This window comes from Carettochelys insculpta, chromosome 7 (assembly GCF_033958435.1).
Source record: "Carettochelys insculpta isolate YL-2023 chromosome 7, ASM3395843v1, whole genome shotgun sequence".
In the NCBI taxonomy this organism is placed as follows: domain Eukaryota; kingdom Metazoa; phylum Chordata; order Testudines; family Carettochelyidae; genus Carettochelys; species Carettochelys insculpta.
In genome coordinates, this window is record NC_134143.1 from 8,972,223 (window position 1) to 8,986,555 (window position 14,333).

Consider the following 14,333-nt stretch of genomic DNA (forward strand, 5'->3'; position numbering starts at 1 on the left):
AATAGCTGTGTGTACCCCGGGTTGGGAACCAAAGGATGAATTTGTTCCCATGCTTGCAATAGGTTGCAGCTCTAAAACAATTAGGTCCAAAATGTCACTCCAAAGCAATGTTCCCTGTAAGCTGAGCACTTGGCTGGCTGCCTACTAGAGATTCAGGTGCCGTCCAGAAGATTAGCCAAGTGCCCGCAGCCAGCAGATTGTGTTTCTATTCGTGGTGCATATCCGCACATGCCTTGGTGCACATAACAAAAATTATTCTGCCCATGGATGGCAAAAGTTAGAGGGAACCCTGCTCCAAAGTCACAATCAGATATTGGAAAGTGCATCGTCAAACAAGGATTTTTAAAGCAGCAGCAGCTATACTAGTAGCTGTATTTCACAAGCTAGTATTTCTGAGACAGTAATCCGATTGTCTCCAATTCGCAGGTACGTAAAGCCTTTCATTATACTCTGGTGATAGCTCCTGAGAGATAATAATTCACATTCTCCCTGCAGCGAGTCTGGAGTTGCTCTGGTTGACTGTAGTGCCAGGAAGATTTTGCTGTAAGCTAAAGGTCACAGGAATGTTTATTTAGGAAAATGTAAGCGGCGATGGTTTTAACCTATTCTGCATGGGCATGTATACGCAGTGTCTTCTGCGGACAATTACAGGGATGTGAAAATTTAACTGCATCCATTATACTTTATAAAAACATTTATTTTGAGAGCCACCTTGAAGAAAAAGCTTGATATGCTCTGCTAATACGTGCTCTGAGTACGTAAGAGCAGCCACACTGGGTCCATCTATCCCAGTACACTGTCTTCTGACACGGCCCAATGCCCAGGGAGTGAACAGAACACGGACTCAGCAAGTGATCCCTCCCTTGTCGTCCATTCCCAGCCTCTGATAAACAGAGGCTTGGGACACCAGTCCGGCTAACAGCGATCGATGGACCTCTGCTCCATCAACTGAGCTAGTTCTTTTCTGAACCCTGTTAAAGTGCTGGTCTTCACAACATCCTGTGGCGAGGAGTTCCACATGTTGACTGTGCATTGCATGACGAAATACTTCCTTTTGCTTGCTTTAAATGCGTGACTTATTCATCTCATTTGGTGACCCCTCGTTCGTTATGAGAAGGACTAAATAACTTTGGCTTACTTATGTTCTCCACAATAATCACGATTTTAAAGACCTCTGTCATACCCGCCCCCGCCCCCCTTAGTTCTCTCTTTTCCAAGTGGAAAAGTTCCAGTCTTATGAGTCTCTTCTCATATGAAAGCTGTTCCAGACTCCTCATGATTTTGTTATCCTTTTCTGTACTTCTTCCATATCCATTATTTACATATATATATAAAAACTTTTTTTTGAGATGGGCGACCAGCTCGGCATGCAGTATTCAATATGTGGGCATACCAAAGACACGATACACTCTTTGCTGTCTTACTATCTACTCCTTTCCCAATGAATCCCAACACAGAATCACAGAACACTCAAACTGGAAGGAACCACAAAAGGTCACCGAGTACAATCCCCTGCCCCCATGGCAGAACCCAGCCCCATCTAGACCATCCCTGATAGGTGTCTATCTAACGAGCTCTTAATATGTCCAGCGGTGGAGATTCCACAACCTCCACAGGCAATTTATTCCAACATTTAACCACCCTGAACATCCTCTGCTTTTTGACTGCTGCTGTAGGCCGTGTCTACACGTGCCCCAAACTTCAAAATGGCCACGCAAACGGCCATTTTGAAGTTTACTAATGAAGTGCTGAAATGTATATTCAGCGCTTCATTAGCATGCGGGCGGCCGTGGCACTTCGAAATTGACGCGCCTCGCGTCTCGTCCCGACGGGGCTCCTTTTCGAAAGGACCCCGCCTACTTCGAAGTCCCCTTATTCCCATGAGCTGATGGGAATAAGGGGACTTCGAAGTAGGAGGGGTCCTTTCGAAAAGGAGCCCCGTCTGCACGAGACGCGTGGCGGCGAGGTGCGTCAATTTCGAAGTGCCACGGCCGCCCGCATGCTAATGAAGCGCTGAATATGCATTTCAGCCCTTCATTAGTAAACTTCGAAATGGCCATTTGTGTAGCCATTTCGAAGTTTGGGGCACGTGTAGACATGGCCGTATAGTGAGTAGGTGCTTTCAGAGAACCATCCACAAAGACTCCAAGATAGGGGTGGTTAATAACTGGCCCGTGGGCTGGTCATAGTTCATCAGAGTTATCAACTGGCAGGCCGCTACATGCTTTGCTCACCTCCATGTCTGCAGGTAGGGCCGCGCGCCCTTCCCAGGGGCTGCAGTTTGCCATTCCTGGCCGATGCAATTTGTGCGAAGCGGACGCCTGTCCTGTACCACTTCCCGCAGCTCCCCTTTGGCCAGGAACGGCAAACACCAGCCACTGGGAACTGCGAGTGCCCCTAACCACAAGACACTCAGTAAACAAAGCACCCTCTGGCCTGCCAGCAGCTAAACCTGGTGAACTACAGCCCGCTCGTGTGCCAGTCATTGCCTACCCCTGCTCCAAGATCTCTCTCTTGACTGGGAACAGCTAATGTAGACTGCGTCGTTTCATATGCACGGTTGGGATTGTGTGTTTCGTTGCACATATGACACAGGACCAAATCAGACCTCTCTCGGACATCTTCGCTGGCTTCCTATCCCCACCAAGAGAGTGCTCAAAACCCACCCCTAGCCTGGAACACCGCTGTGATTTTTGGAGTGTTTGGCAGAGAGGCACCGGTCATGTCGGTGAATTAAGCATTAGAGTCTCAGTCTTCAGGGACCGTCCCTTAGAGCTGCGTACTGTACCGCTAACGAGTGCGTCCTCAGGGCTTAGCGTAGAGTAAAAAGTAAGGCCGAGCTTTGCCAACCGACAAAAAAGAATTTGGGAACCCAGTTACAATGAACAGGACTTGGGAATCCAAAACTCCCAGGTGCCTTTGAGAAAATCCGGCCGAAAAGTACGAACTTTGTAAAGGTGTATCAGGGAAGGGAGTCTGCAGCTGATTTGGGGCGCGCCGTGCCCTTCCCTTAGTGATTTCCTGTGCCCTGTCTCGGTCTTTCATAGTGCGGGACCGCTTCCCTTTCGCATTAGAAAAGACCAGGAAAAGCTCTGAATACCCACTCTTGGAGCATTAAGACCCTTAATAATGAAGCAGCTAGTGAGCATCACCTTTCCAAAGCACTTGACTACCAAGGCTGAGGGTGTCGTTTGCAAGAAATAGTACAGCTGACCCATTTGAAGTTTTGTGATTTGGCCCCGGTCCCATGAATCAGCAGCTGAGCAAGGAAAACACCCAGTCACTGTTCCCCGTAAGCTGAGCCCTTGGGTGGTGGCCAAGGAAGGACTCAGGGGCTGCCCAGCTGATTAGCAGAGCGCCCACAGCCAGCTGCGTGTGTTTCTATTGGTGGAGCCCAGCCGCACATGCCAAGGCGCACACGACAACATTTATTCTGTATGGCTGTGTCGACACTTGCATTCCTCTTTGAAAGAGGTATGCAAATAAAGGAAATCAAAAATGCAACATCTGCATATCTGGCCCCTCATTTGCATATTCTTGTTTCAAAATAACTTCGTTTGAAAGAGGAAAACCAGTGTAGACGCTGCTCTTTTGGAAGTAAACCCCATCTTTGAAAGAATCCTTCTTCCGTTTTTTTTTATGGGAAGAAGGACTCTTTCGAAGCTGGGGCTTACTTTCGAAAGAGCAGCGCCTACACTGGTTTTCTTCTTTCGAAAGAAGCTATTTCAAAATAAGAATATGCAAACGAGGGGCCAGATATGCAAATCAGCACCTTATTTGCATTTTTGATTTCCTTCATTTGCATACCATTTTCAAAAGAGGAAGGCAAGTGTAGACACAGCCTATGCGGATCAAAAAAATCAGAAGGAATATTATTCCCAATCCTGTGTCTTGACCCCAAACCATTCCCTATGTCTGGATGTTTGTGTCAGTGAGCATTTTACTTGCATAAAGACTACAGGGTTTGGATCTCCGGGCCTGAGCCAAAGCCCACGAAACCCAAGGAGAGGCTTTCCACGGACGTCCTTGCAGCAAGGCCTAAGTCTGTTGGAGCTCAGCAGTGTGGCAGACACCAAAGATGTTCTGTTGAAACTCTGGTTTGAAGCTGGAACTCTGTGCTCCTCCGGTGGGCAACCCAGTGACAGCCAAAGGCCCGATCGGCCGACACAGATAAGGGAGTGTAAAACCACTGAAGAATTAGCTTTTTCTGACTCATAAACCTTCCCGGATCCATGCAAACAAAGCTGCCACTGGCTGGAACAGATCCCCAAGGGTTGGGGCTGAATGTGCCCTGGGAGGTCTGCTTTTCTTAGTCTCTGAGCTTCTACCATCCCATCAACAGGCTCCCTCCTTGCATTTCAGCTTCTCTGCTTCCTCTGAGTTGCGCACATCCCTCGCTGTCACTAATGGGAAATGACAGCACAAGGAATACATAAACATCAAGGGAAGCATGTAGTTTTCTTCCAGATTAAACAAAAGGAAATGATATGACCTGAGAAAAGTTTTGTAAAAGGCTTTCTTGAGGGGCTGTGGATGTGAATGCAATATTATGGGGAAGGGGGTTATTTATTTTTTTTAATTTTCCGTTGATATTAGTCCATATTTTACGCAGATTCTTCTATTCTTTATAATAAGCTAGAGAATTTCTTCTGTTGTTAATGCGCTAGAATTGGTTGCTGTTGAATTTTTCTTTAATTCTTTTGTAAACATCCTTCCTGAAACCTAAAGCACATGCCCTCTGGAAATAATTTTGCTGGCATTTAGGTTATTATAAAACTTCTCCCACAACACGGGAATTATTCGGTAATGTGCCTCTGAGCCCTACCTTGATGGCTTAGCAGTTCCAGAGCACTCTGTCTTCATCAGAGTCGGGGTGCCTTATGCGGGATTGTCGGCACCGGGCGGGAGAAGGTTTGCAAGAGGATCCCACGGTGCGACAGCTCTATCTAAGCGAGTCTAGTTTTCTGCTATCATCAAGTGACCACGCAACACCAAGGAGCCCGCATCTGGTGCAGAACACGGTTGTGCAATAAGATAATGCAACGAGGCCCTTTAGGTCAGCACAGATAACTGTGCGCTGGTGAGAGTGCCACAGGAAATATGCAGTAAGTTGTGCATACAGTCCTCCATCCACGGTCACTGTGCCACCCTTCCTGAGACGTTCTGTCCAAATTCTCTGGTGGAGACAGCCTGCTCTGAGGAGGAGTGAGACAATGGGAGTGAGCAGTCCTGAGGGATCCTTCCAGCTCAGATGGGAAACTGCCTGCAGGACCTCTGGCAAGACGGTTAAGACCTCTGAGGACCAGCTGACTCGCTGGGGCCCATAATAAGCACCTCTCCCCTCAAGGTGCTATGAGTGAGCACACCTGTAAAGCACTTTGACGATGGGATGTGCCAGGTTAAGGGCTGTTGCGTGGAAGGGGACAGGAGTGTGGCTTCTGGGGGGTGCAGGCCCTCTTCAAGTGAGCTTCACAGGAGTTCCTCTGTGAGGTTCTCCTCATGTGGACCTGGAGGTGGTGAGGGCAGAAAGGGGCAGGTATCCGCAGGAATTTCTCCGAGCTCCCCAAAGGGGCTAGCGCAAGTTACAGACCAAGTCTGTGGTAATATGGACATCTTCCCTCTGCTCTCAGAAACCCCCATCAGTAAACAGCAGGGGGACGTTGCGGGTAGGGGTCTGAGAGCTCTGGGGAGTGGCTGGTTGAGGGGTACACGTACAGTAGAGCCCAAGGGCTTTCCCTTTGTGTATCACCCCTTTGAGGTGAATCCTCAGAGCGCTGTGTGGTTACAGCGTGGGGAGACAGAGAGGTTGGAGAAGGCAACGCGTGGTGAGAGAGAGTCCCTCAGGGAGCATTGGACCCACAGTGCTCAGTATTATCACGCTCTGAAAGGAGTTTTTCCCCCTCTCGCTTTCCACATCTGCGAGCCTACGTAACTCCACCGGTGTCAGGGGAGTCGCTCTGGATTTCCACTAGTGTAGCTGTGTTGGGAATTCTTCCTCTCTTTTATCTTCACTGCGGTAACTCCACCAACCCAAAAGCAGACTTTGACCTGACAATATTCAGACCTCTTTGAGTGATTTTTTTAAATCCAAAAGCCTTGTGGTAGATTTTGGGATGTATGTTTTATTCCTGTTTATCAGCCTCAATTGGATTGTTACGGCCTCCTTAGTGCTGTTCATAAATTGGGTGTCTTGATTGTGGGGCACGAACGTTCAGTGTCTCAACTGGGGCACTTGAACTTTCAGGCACTTTTGAAAATGTACATCTCAAATATTTTGCTGGAAATTTGAAAATGACGACTACAGATTTCTTGGTAATTTTGATGAATTGGCAGAAGGGAAATTGCGACATGTGTAACAGAAATTCCTTGCACGCCGAGGCCTGTTCATCCATTTCAACTGCGTTAATCTGTTCACGGAGAGCTGTAATAACTGTTATTGATTATGAGGTCTAGCTTTTCCTCTCTGTGCCGGCTACAGCTCTAACTGGAACGGACCAGGGGATGACACTTTCTTGTAGATAGCTCTGGATGCTTTTAGATTTGGTTGGGCTCTGCCTTGGAATGAAACCAAAATGTTTTTTTGTTTTTTTTTTGAAAACAGACATGTTAAAATGTCTGGTTTTGGATCATAAGTGGAGCTTTTCACGTCTGGAGGGTCCGGGTTAGTGGAAGACACCGTTCAAGTCCCTGCACTGTCTGATTCACAGCAGAGTTTTTCGCTCTGGAAACCCTCAGCCCCAAATTCTGTGAGCATGATAGCAGAGATCTTGAAAACACAACCTATGAGGCACAATTGAAATTAGTGGGTTAGCTTTGTCTGGAAAAGAGAAGGCTGAGAGGGGAGATGAAAACAGCTTTCTAGTATCTACACGGGTGTCGCAAGGAAGAGAGAGAAAAAGTATTCTCCTTAGCCTCGAGGACAGGACAAGAAGCAATCGGCTTAAATTGTAGCAAGGGAGGTTTAGGTTGGACACTGGGAAAAGCTTCCAACCTGTCAGGTTGGTTAAACAGTGGAACAAATTGCCTAGGGAGGCTGTGAAATCTCATAATTGGAGATATTTAAGAACAGGCTGGATAAATATCTAACAGATGGTGCTTGGTCCTGTCATGAGAGCAGAGGACTGGACTTGATGACCACTCAAGACTCCTTCCAGTTCTATGATTCTGTGATTTGCAAAAGTGAAACATGCCAGTCTGCTTAGCTTGTTGGAGAATGGGTCTGTCAATGGATATTGGCCAAGATAGTCACAGATGCAACCCTATTGGCTGGGTGACCCTAAGCCTCAGACTGACAGGGGGTGGATCGCTTGATGATCGTCCTGTTCTGCTCGCTCCCTTTGCGGCACCTGGCATTGGCTTCTGTTGAAAGACGGGCTACTGAGCCAGACGGATCATTGGTCTGACTCAGTCTGACCATTTGAGCCTGCAGGCTAACCACAAAACCGGGCTCCCTTGTGCTAGGTGTTGTACAAACACGGGACAAGAAATGCGGTTTCCGTCCCCAAGAGCTGACAGTCAGGTCCAAGACAACTGATGGCTCCAGGCAAACGGAAGGGGGAGTACAAGGAAACAGAGAATCAGGCTGTGACATCTGTGCAGCGGTATCTGGAGGCTGGTTTGTTTTGAAGACTCATTCACCCAATTGCCTTGGATGTTCTCTCACGCTAGCTTTACCCCACTTACCTCTGTGACTCGTAATTTGCACCAGTTTGGAGCAGAATCAGGCCCTGTAGTCCATGTCTGATAATACTCCAAATCAGCGTTGCCCATTCTTCCACTATGCACACAAGTCTCGTGCTATCGGATATTTCCCCCAAGGCTCCAGCTCATGGAGGCATTTGAGATTGAATCTCAGGTTTCATTTTACACCGCTCCCCCGACATTTCTAGCTCTCGTCATTGCAGAAAAAAAGCTTGACACAAGGCCCCCCTGTAAGCTGAAGGTGCAGACACCATAAGACAAAGGTGTACATGACTTTAAAATGAACGCTTGGTTTTTAAGCTGATCTCACAACTTTCTAAACTCTGGGTATTATAATACTGCCCAAATGATATTGAGAGAAAAGAATAGAGGGGAAAATGAAGTTATATAAAAAGACTACTTACCAGGTTAATTTTTCTTTGAGGTTTCAATAGCTTAGGTTTCTGGAAAGTATTGGCAATTGGAGCTATAAAAATAAATGTCAAGAGATTACTTCACATAATGCAATTTGGGATAATACTTTTAGTTTGCGCATCAGCAGTTATAAACCTAGATTAGCTACCAGGTTAGCAATAGCAGCACAAAGCCCACATGGAAGTCTTGAAGCATGAAGCACATTCGTTATTAAAATCCATAACGCAGAGTGCAATTTTCGAAGGGCGGCCCTCGTTCCTGTGCGGAGAGACATTCCCGATTGTCTCCGAGTGCCGTGACTCACATGTGCATACAGATAGCACCCTTTGTCCGGCACGGGCGATGGTGCTCACAAAGCCACGTGCAGGGCTCTGCATGCATGGAGTTGGAGGTAATGGTGAACCCTCTCTGAAAATTAGGCCTCGGGGACCAGACTTTCACCAGCTCAATCTCTACAAACCAGGCGAGATTTTCTAAGGAGTTCAGTGCGCTGGGTGCTTTTTCTTCTGAAAATGTGTCACAGTGGGAGCTGATGGGAAGTGGGCCCTGGAGTTGGCAGGTGGGCAGGAGACTGGACCTAAAGACCTCTCCGGGTCCCTTCCAGTTCTGGTATGCTACGATTCTCTGTCTGGACGCTGAGCACTTGACGGTCTGGCCCCAGATGAACGAGGTCCAAACAGCATGACACACCCTAGCCAATTTAACCGAGACTCTCCACTGACTTGCTGGTGAGGATCGCAAAGCACAGCATCTATAAGGAATGCTCCCTGGGAGTTAGGCTCCGCAATAGCTTGGAGGATGTAGGCCCAAATCCCTTCCCATACACTGGATACACATCACAGCACCTGCAGGAAACACTCGAGGTACGTATCGCACCTGTTTGTCACATGGAGAAGCAGAGGAAAGGAGAAAGGAAGGAATGTGCTCTCGCTCATGCAGTCAGTGGTAGAGTCCAAGACAGAATCCAGGCGTCCCGCCTCCCAACTCCTCGCCCTCCTGTCCCATCACCGCCTTTGCCGGAAGTTACAGCTCTGTTGCCTAGTTGCCTTGTACCTTTTGCTGGGACCGCTGGGGGTTGCTCAATCTGCTCTCTCTTCCTCTTTCCCTTTTTGGGCTGGAGCGGGGACAGGCTCGTCACACTGGTGACTGTCTCCCCAGAGCTGGAAAGCAAAGAGAAAGGAATGGGGATGTTAGGGCAAGAATGAAACCCTCACACCAATGTGCTACAACTGATCGTTTTCACACAAACAACGGTTATATGGCCTGTGGCAAATGGCTGGATCCCAATCCCCCAGCAAAACGTTGTGAAAATCTGTAGCAGTGTCTCACATCCTCTGTCCTCCTCCACCAGGCCCCGCTCCTTTCCTAGGACTCAGGCTATGTGGTTGGTAGCCTTGCAGCTTTACCTTCTGTCTTGTATCCAGCCCTGTTCTGCCTAACCCAGGGAGTCCACGGTCTCCACATGGCAAGACTGAGAGACAGATTCGTTTCAACATAAAGTACACCTTTTTTACCGTGCTTACGTGACCCCAAATCTACCATATCTGCATATTACAATCCGTAATAACTGTCCGCTCCCAGGGGAGGTAGGAAAGTGATGTTTTCCTCATGAGGACCCCCAGGTGCACACAAATGACGGGCCAATAATTTCAGTGACAATGAGGCAGATGGAGGATCAGGCATTTGGGCTTCCAACACTTGTCCAACTTCAGACTGAAAGCTTGTGGCGCCTGGCCCTGCCATTTGGGCAGGGGACCGGACTTGACGGTCTCTTCTTGAAGGGCCCTCCAGTTCTACTGTTCTATGATTCGACGAGATCTTGACCCCATGTCTCTGATTAACACCCTCCGCAGTGGTCCATCCACCCTGTGTATCTGGAAGCTAGTCCATCCACCCTCAGTATCTGTAGACACAGGATCCTGCAGGCACAGAGGCATCGGAACGCCTGCAGCCCTTGCACATACACTGAAGACTTTCTACGCTTACTCTTCAGCCATTAACTAACCTCATTATGGGCCTGGCCCTGTGTGGTGCTGAGAGCCTCCCAGGATATGGTGAGTGCTCTCTACTCCATCAGGACTTGTGGGTCCTCAACGCCACATAGGAGCGGGCCCTACTTTGCAGGAGATCAAAAAGGAACCTACTTCTTCTTTCCTGGCAATCGTCACTCGATAACGAGTAGGATGTCTTCATGTCACCCTCCTATTAGTAAGTCCGTTGATGATTGACCAGCCCGATTCTGGAGTCACGGGTCTTATCACAGAAGGGGCAGGTGTTAATGGCTTCTGGAGGGGCGTTGGGCAGTTTTTGCCGCTCTTTTCTTCTTCTCTGGCTCTCCTCGTCTGCACGGCGGTGGGACCTCTCAAACTGCGCCACCCCCTCATGGATTACCGCTCTCCCCTGGGGATGGTCCTGGGCAAGGTTCTCCCAAGTGTCAACCGATGCTGCACCTGTTCATGTGTGCCTTCAGCATGTCCTTATATCGCTTCCTCTGGCTCCCAATGCCATTAAATCTCCCAGCTTTTGCAACAACCTTCGATTATTTTTTCAAGAAATGATTAGAGCCACAAAAATCCCATTGTCTGATCCAGAGTCACAGAAGTCAGGGCGGCTTCTCATTTTAAACAGCTGTAAAGCTGAGGTACCGCCTTCGGCTTCCAATGGAACGTCGGGTACTCTGGAATTACACGGGCATCCCTCCAAAAGGAATCTGCTTGCTTGTGTCTGACGGACGCCACGGCTGGACTATTTAGGTTTACTGCAGGCTTACTTCAAAAAAGGGTTTTACAAAAGTGAAGGTTCGATGTTTTGGGTGATTTTGAACATGATTTTCTGTTCTGTAAACTAAGTGGAGGGCAAAAGTAACTTCATAGTTCTTCCACGCTGCTGTGAATCTAAACACCGCCAACAACAGCAAGGAATCTTGGGGCACTTTAAAGTCTAACATTTATGGCCTGCAGCCCACGAAAGCTTATGACCTAATAAATTTGCTATCTTTAAAGTGCCCCAGGACTCCTCGACAGGCCCACTAATTGGGGTGAGAAAGGAGGCAGTGGCCCCCCCAGGCACAACATTTCAAAGGAGCCTGGAGCTCCAGCCACCACTGCCGCTACTTTGGTAGCTGTGGCAGCTGGAGCTCTGGGCCCCTTTGAAACAGCGGGATAGCGCTGCTGTGGCTGCGTGTGGCTGTCAGGGCGTGGAGGTCCAAGCGGCACTGAAAGCTGACTGCTCATGGCCCCGCCCCTTTCACTCCTGGCCCTGCCCCTTCCAGGGCACAGAGCCAGCCCCACCCCAACCTTGCCCCAGCATTCACAGAGGCTGCTCCTTGTTGTTTTTGCTGAAACTGACTAACACCGCCGGCAATTTCTTACTGCACAAAAACCACAATGGAAACCTGACCAAAAATCCCCCAAAGAAAGGCAAATGAGCTATTCTGGTCAATGGAGCAACGTGCAAAAACGAAAAGATCACAACATACTGAAAAGGGGGGCTGATGGTTTTAAAATTCCTTTGCATCCAAAGGGTTGTTTTAGCACCTAAGTGGGGTTTAAAAATATGGTTATCCTGATTTTTGCACCTGTCAGCACAGCAGTGTGAAAGGGTTTTCTATCAATTCAGTGGATTTATTCTTATTCCTACTGCACCACTTCAAAGAGAAACCGCAGAGAAACTTATTTGTGGCTTGTCCTTTTATTATAAATGCAAGGACTGTGTGAGGTTAATAGGCACCAGAAGATACAAAGAGTGCATTTGCTGTCCTAGATCTCATTGCCCAGTCTGACCAAGGAGACTCATGAAGGCTCCTTGGCTCAGAAACACTGTGTCTTTGTTTTGCTTCTCTTGTCCGGAGTTAAAAGGAAAGAGTCTTTTTATTAATCTTGGGATTCTTCCCCGCCTGCCCTTTTTCCCCCTCCGTAGCTCTGTCCCCCACCTCCTGGTTTGTGCTTTGTGACCCATTAGGCTTTTCCTGGAGGCCCTCCTGGGCTCTTAGAGAGCACAGGAAACAAGGAGTTTGGAAAAGTCAGGCCTGGAAGCTGACTTAAGATTAGCGCACTGGGAGGGAGGGGTGTTTGCAGAACTGTTGTTGTTTGGATTTCAGACTCTTGCAAGAGCTGGAAACAGGCCCTGTTTTACTCTTCCGAGTAATGTCAAGGAAGCACCGTTCCTCCTGTGTTCGCTTTGCTGGAGAACTCTCCCTCCTCCAGACTGCTGCAGGATAACCAAAGATTGGACCTGGCCATGAAATCTGCCTGTGGATTTGAAGGGGAAGCTGTACTTTCCCAAAGGGGATGAGAGGAAGATAGGCTGTCTGGGCACCTGGCCTGGAGTTTAGGGTGCTACTGTGAGATGTCGGTTAAAGTCCCCATCCTGTCACGGACGCCTTCTGCGATCGCTGCGTGCAGTGGAATAATTAGGGTTCGTGAGTCTTTCGTACGCCGGTTTGGGGATGGGGCAGTGGGGAGAGCGGTTCGATGGATTCTCACAGCCCTAGATGCCCGCTCACGTGCTTCGCTGAATCCAGGCACTTTCCTAGCAGGTATTTTTCAGTCAGTCTCTCTCACAGATGGATTGGGTGGATTCTCTGGGACTCACGATCACATTTCAGGAGAGAAATTACCTTGACTGGAAGGTGGAAAGGAACAATTACCCACACATTAAACATTCGCTAAAGCCTAGATGAGGCAAACACTTAAACATGGGATCAGCAAACATACGCCCATGCTTAAAGCTGAGCATAAACCAAAGTGTTTGCTGGATCAGAGCCTGGTATTAAAACTGTCGCTGCTTGCTGATTTGAACCCTGTCTGCTCCGATGGTTTTCGTTTGCTGTGAATCAAGCCCCTCTCCCCCACCCAACTCAGTTATAGATGTTTACCGTTTCCTTTTTCACTAGATTCTCTCTGCTGCACTGCGCCCTGGCAGAACGGCCAACTGCTTGATTTGTCAAGGCTTTGTATCCAACTAGCATATTCTTATTTTTGCCTCTGCGCTTGTGGGCTTTTAGAGCGGTTTGATTTTCTCCCTTCCTCGTGTTCTCACCGATCTATTTTAGTTCCCCCCTCCCGCACTTTCCTGCTTCCTCCGAGTGGCTCGTTGCAAAACAGAAACGAGCAGCAATCATCAGCGAGGGGAAAACTGGAATTGCTGAGCAGGCTCTTCTGAATCCAGCTGCTGTGGATGGGAGGGTCACACAACACAGGTCACTCAAAGAGTAACATCAAAGCCTTGGGCTGCATTGACTCTTCTTTAACTATCAATTGCTTTATTGTGAATGCACTTTGAGCTCAATAGAGGGTACGTTGCTAGGCACCAATGCAATAATTAGCCCATTAGAGGGGACTGAACATTAGGCTGGCAGGATCTGGGACATGCTATACTTACACCAGGATCAGAGCCAAAAAGAGCAAGGGACTAGTGATACATTTAAGGCCCGATGTCTTTCAGACTATACAAAGGCTAGAAACAAATGCTGTACGTCCCTGGAAAGCTGCAAGCCTCTGCTTTCTTTGCATTGCTGTGAATTATCCATTTCTGGGTCTGGCTGGTTGCCGGAACTATTATCATTTTTTTCTCTCCTTTAGTTCCATCGTCATTTATATCTCAGGAGACTCAAGCATTAGGAATCGGTGCTTAATGCGATCTGAAAATGAGCAGTCTGCCCTGCAGTAATTAACCAGCACAGCAGCTGACCAAGGGAAGTGGTGGGTTCTCTGATAGCTTCTGAATCTTTAAATGAAGATGGGATATCCTTCTCAGGGCTCCGCTCTAGGTTAACCACAAGATATTGGGCTGTCTGTACAAATTACAAGGGAAAAATCACTGGTCTGTGCTAAGCAAGAACTCAGACTAAAGGAGCAGGATACAGGTGCTGGTATTAGGGTAGTCACAGAGGACAAAAGTAGACTGGCTTAGGAATGGTGCGGTTGCAAGGGCTGCTCCATTGAGTCAGCACCAGCGACAACGGCACAAGTGTTTACAGGAGCAGGAACGCGGCTGTGTACAAGCCCTGGCCTTGCCCTCGCACGGGGACAATCTATAGCATCTCCCTTCTGGAGTCCAGCAGCAGCGTGCGGCACAACGGGACTAGCACGGAACGGGTAGCCGTCCGTCTGCGCTGGGGACTGAGGCCTGGTCTACACCAGGCAGGTAACTCGACTGCAGATGCGCAATTCTACCTACAGCAACTGGGCAGCCGGAATCGACTTATCTGCAATTGA

The 14,333-nt window shown here is 48.5% G+C and overlaps 1 protein-coding gene across 1 annotated transcript in view; it reads right to left on the reverse strand.

Moving 5' to 3' along the window:
* VSTM4 (V-set and transmembrane domain containing 4) overlaps positions 1-14,333 on the reverse strand; it is a 59,083-nt gene that overhangs the window by 18,246 nt on the left and 26,504 nt on the right. The window contains exons 6-7 of the mRNA XM_074999913.1: positions 9,169-9,275; positions 8,106-8,167 (exon numbers count right to left, since the gene is read on the reverse strand). Coding sequence (XP_074856014.1) covers positions 8,106-8,167; positions 9,169-9,275 — 169 coding nt within the window. The remainder of the gene's footprint in view (positions 1-8,105; positions 8,168-9,168; positions 9,276-14,333) is intronic.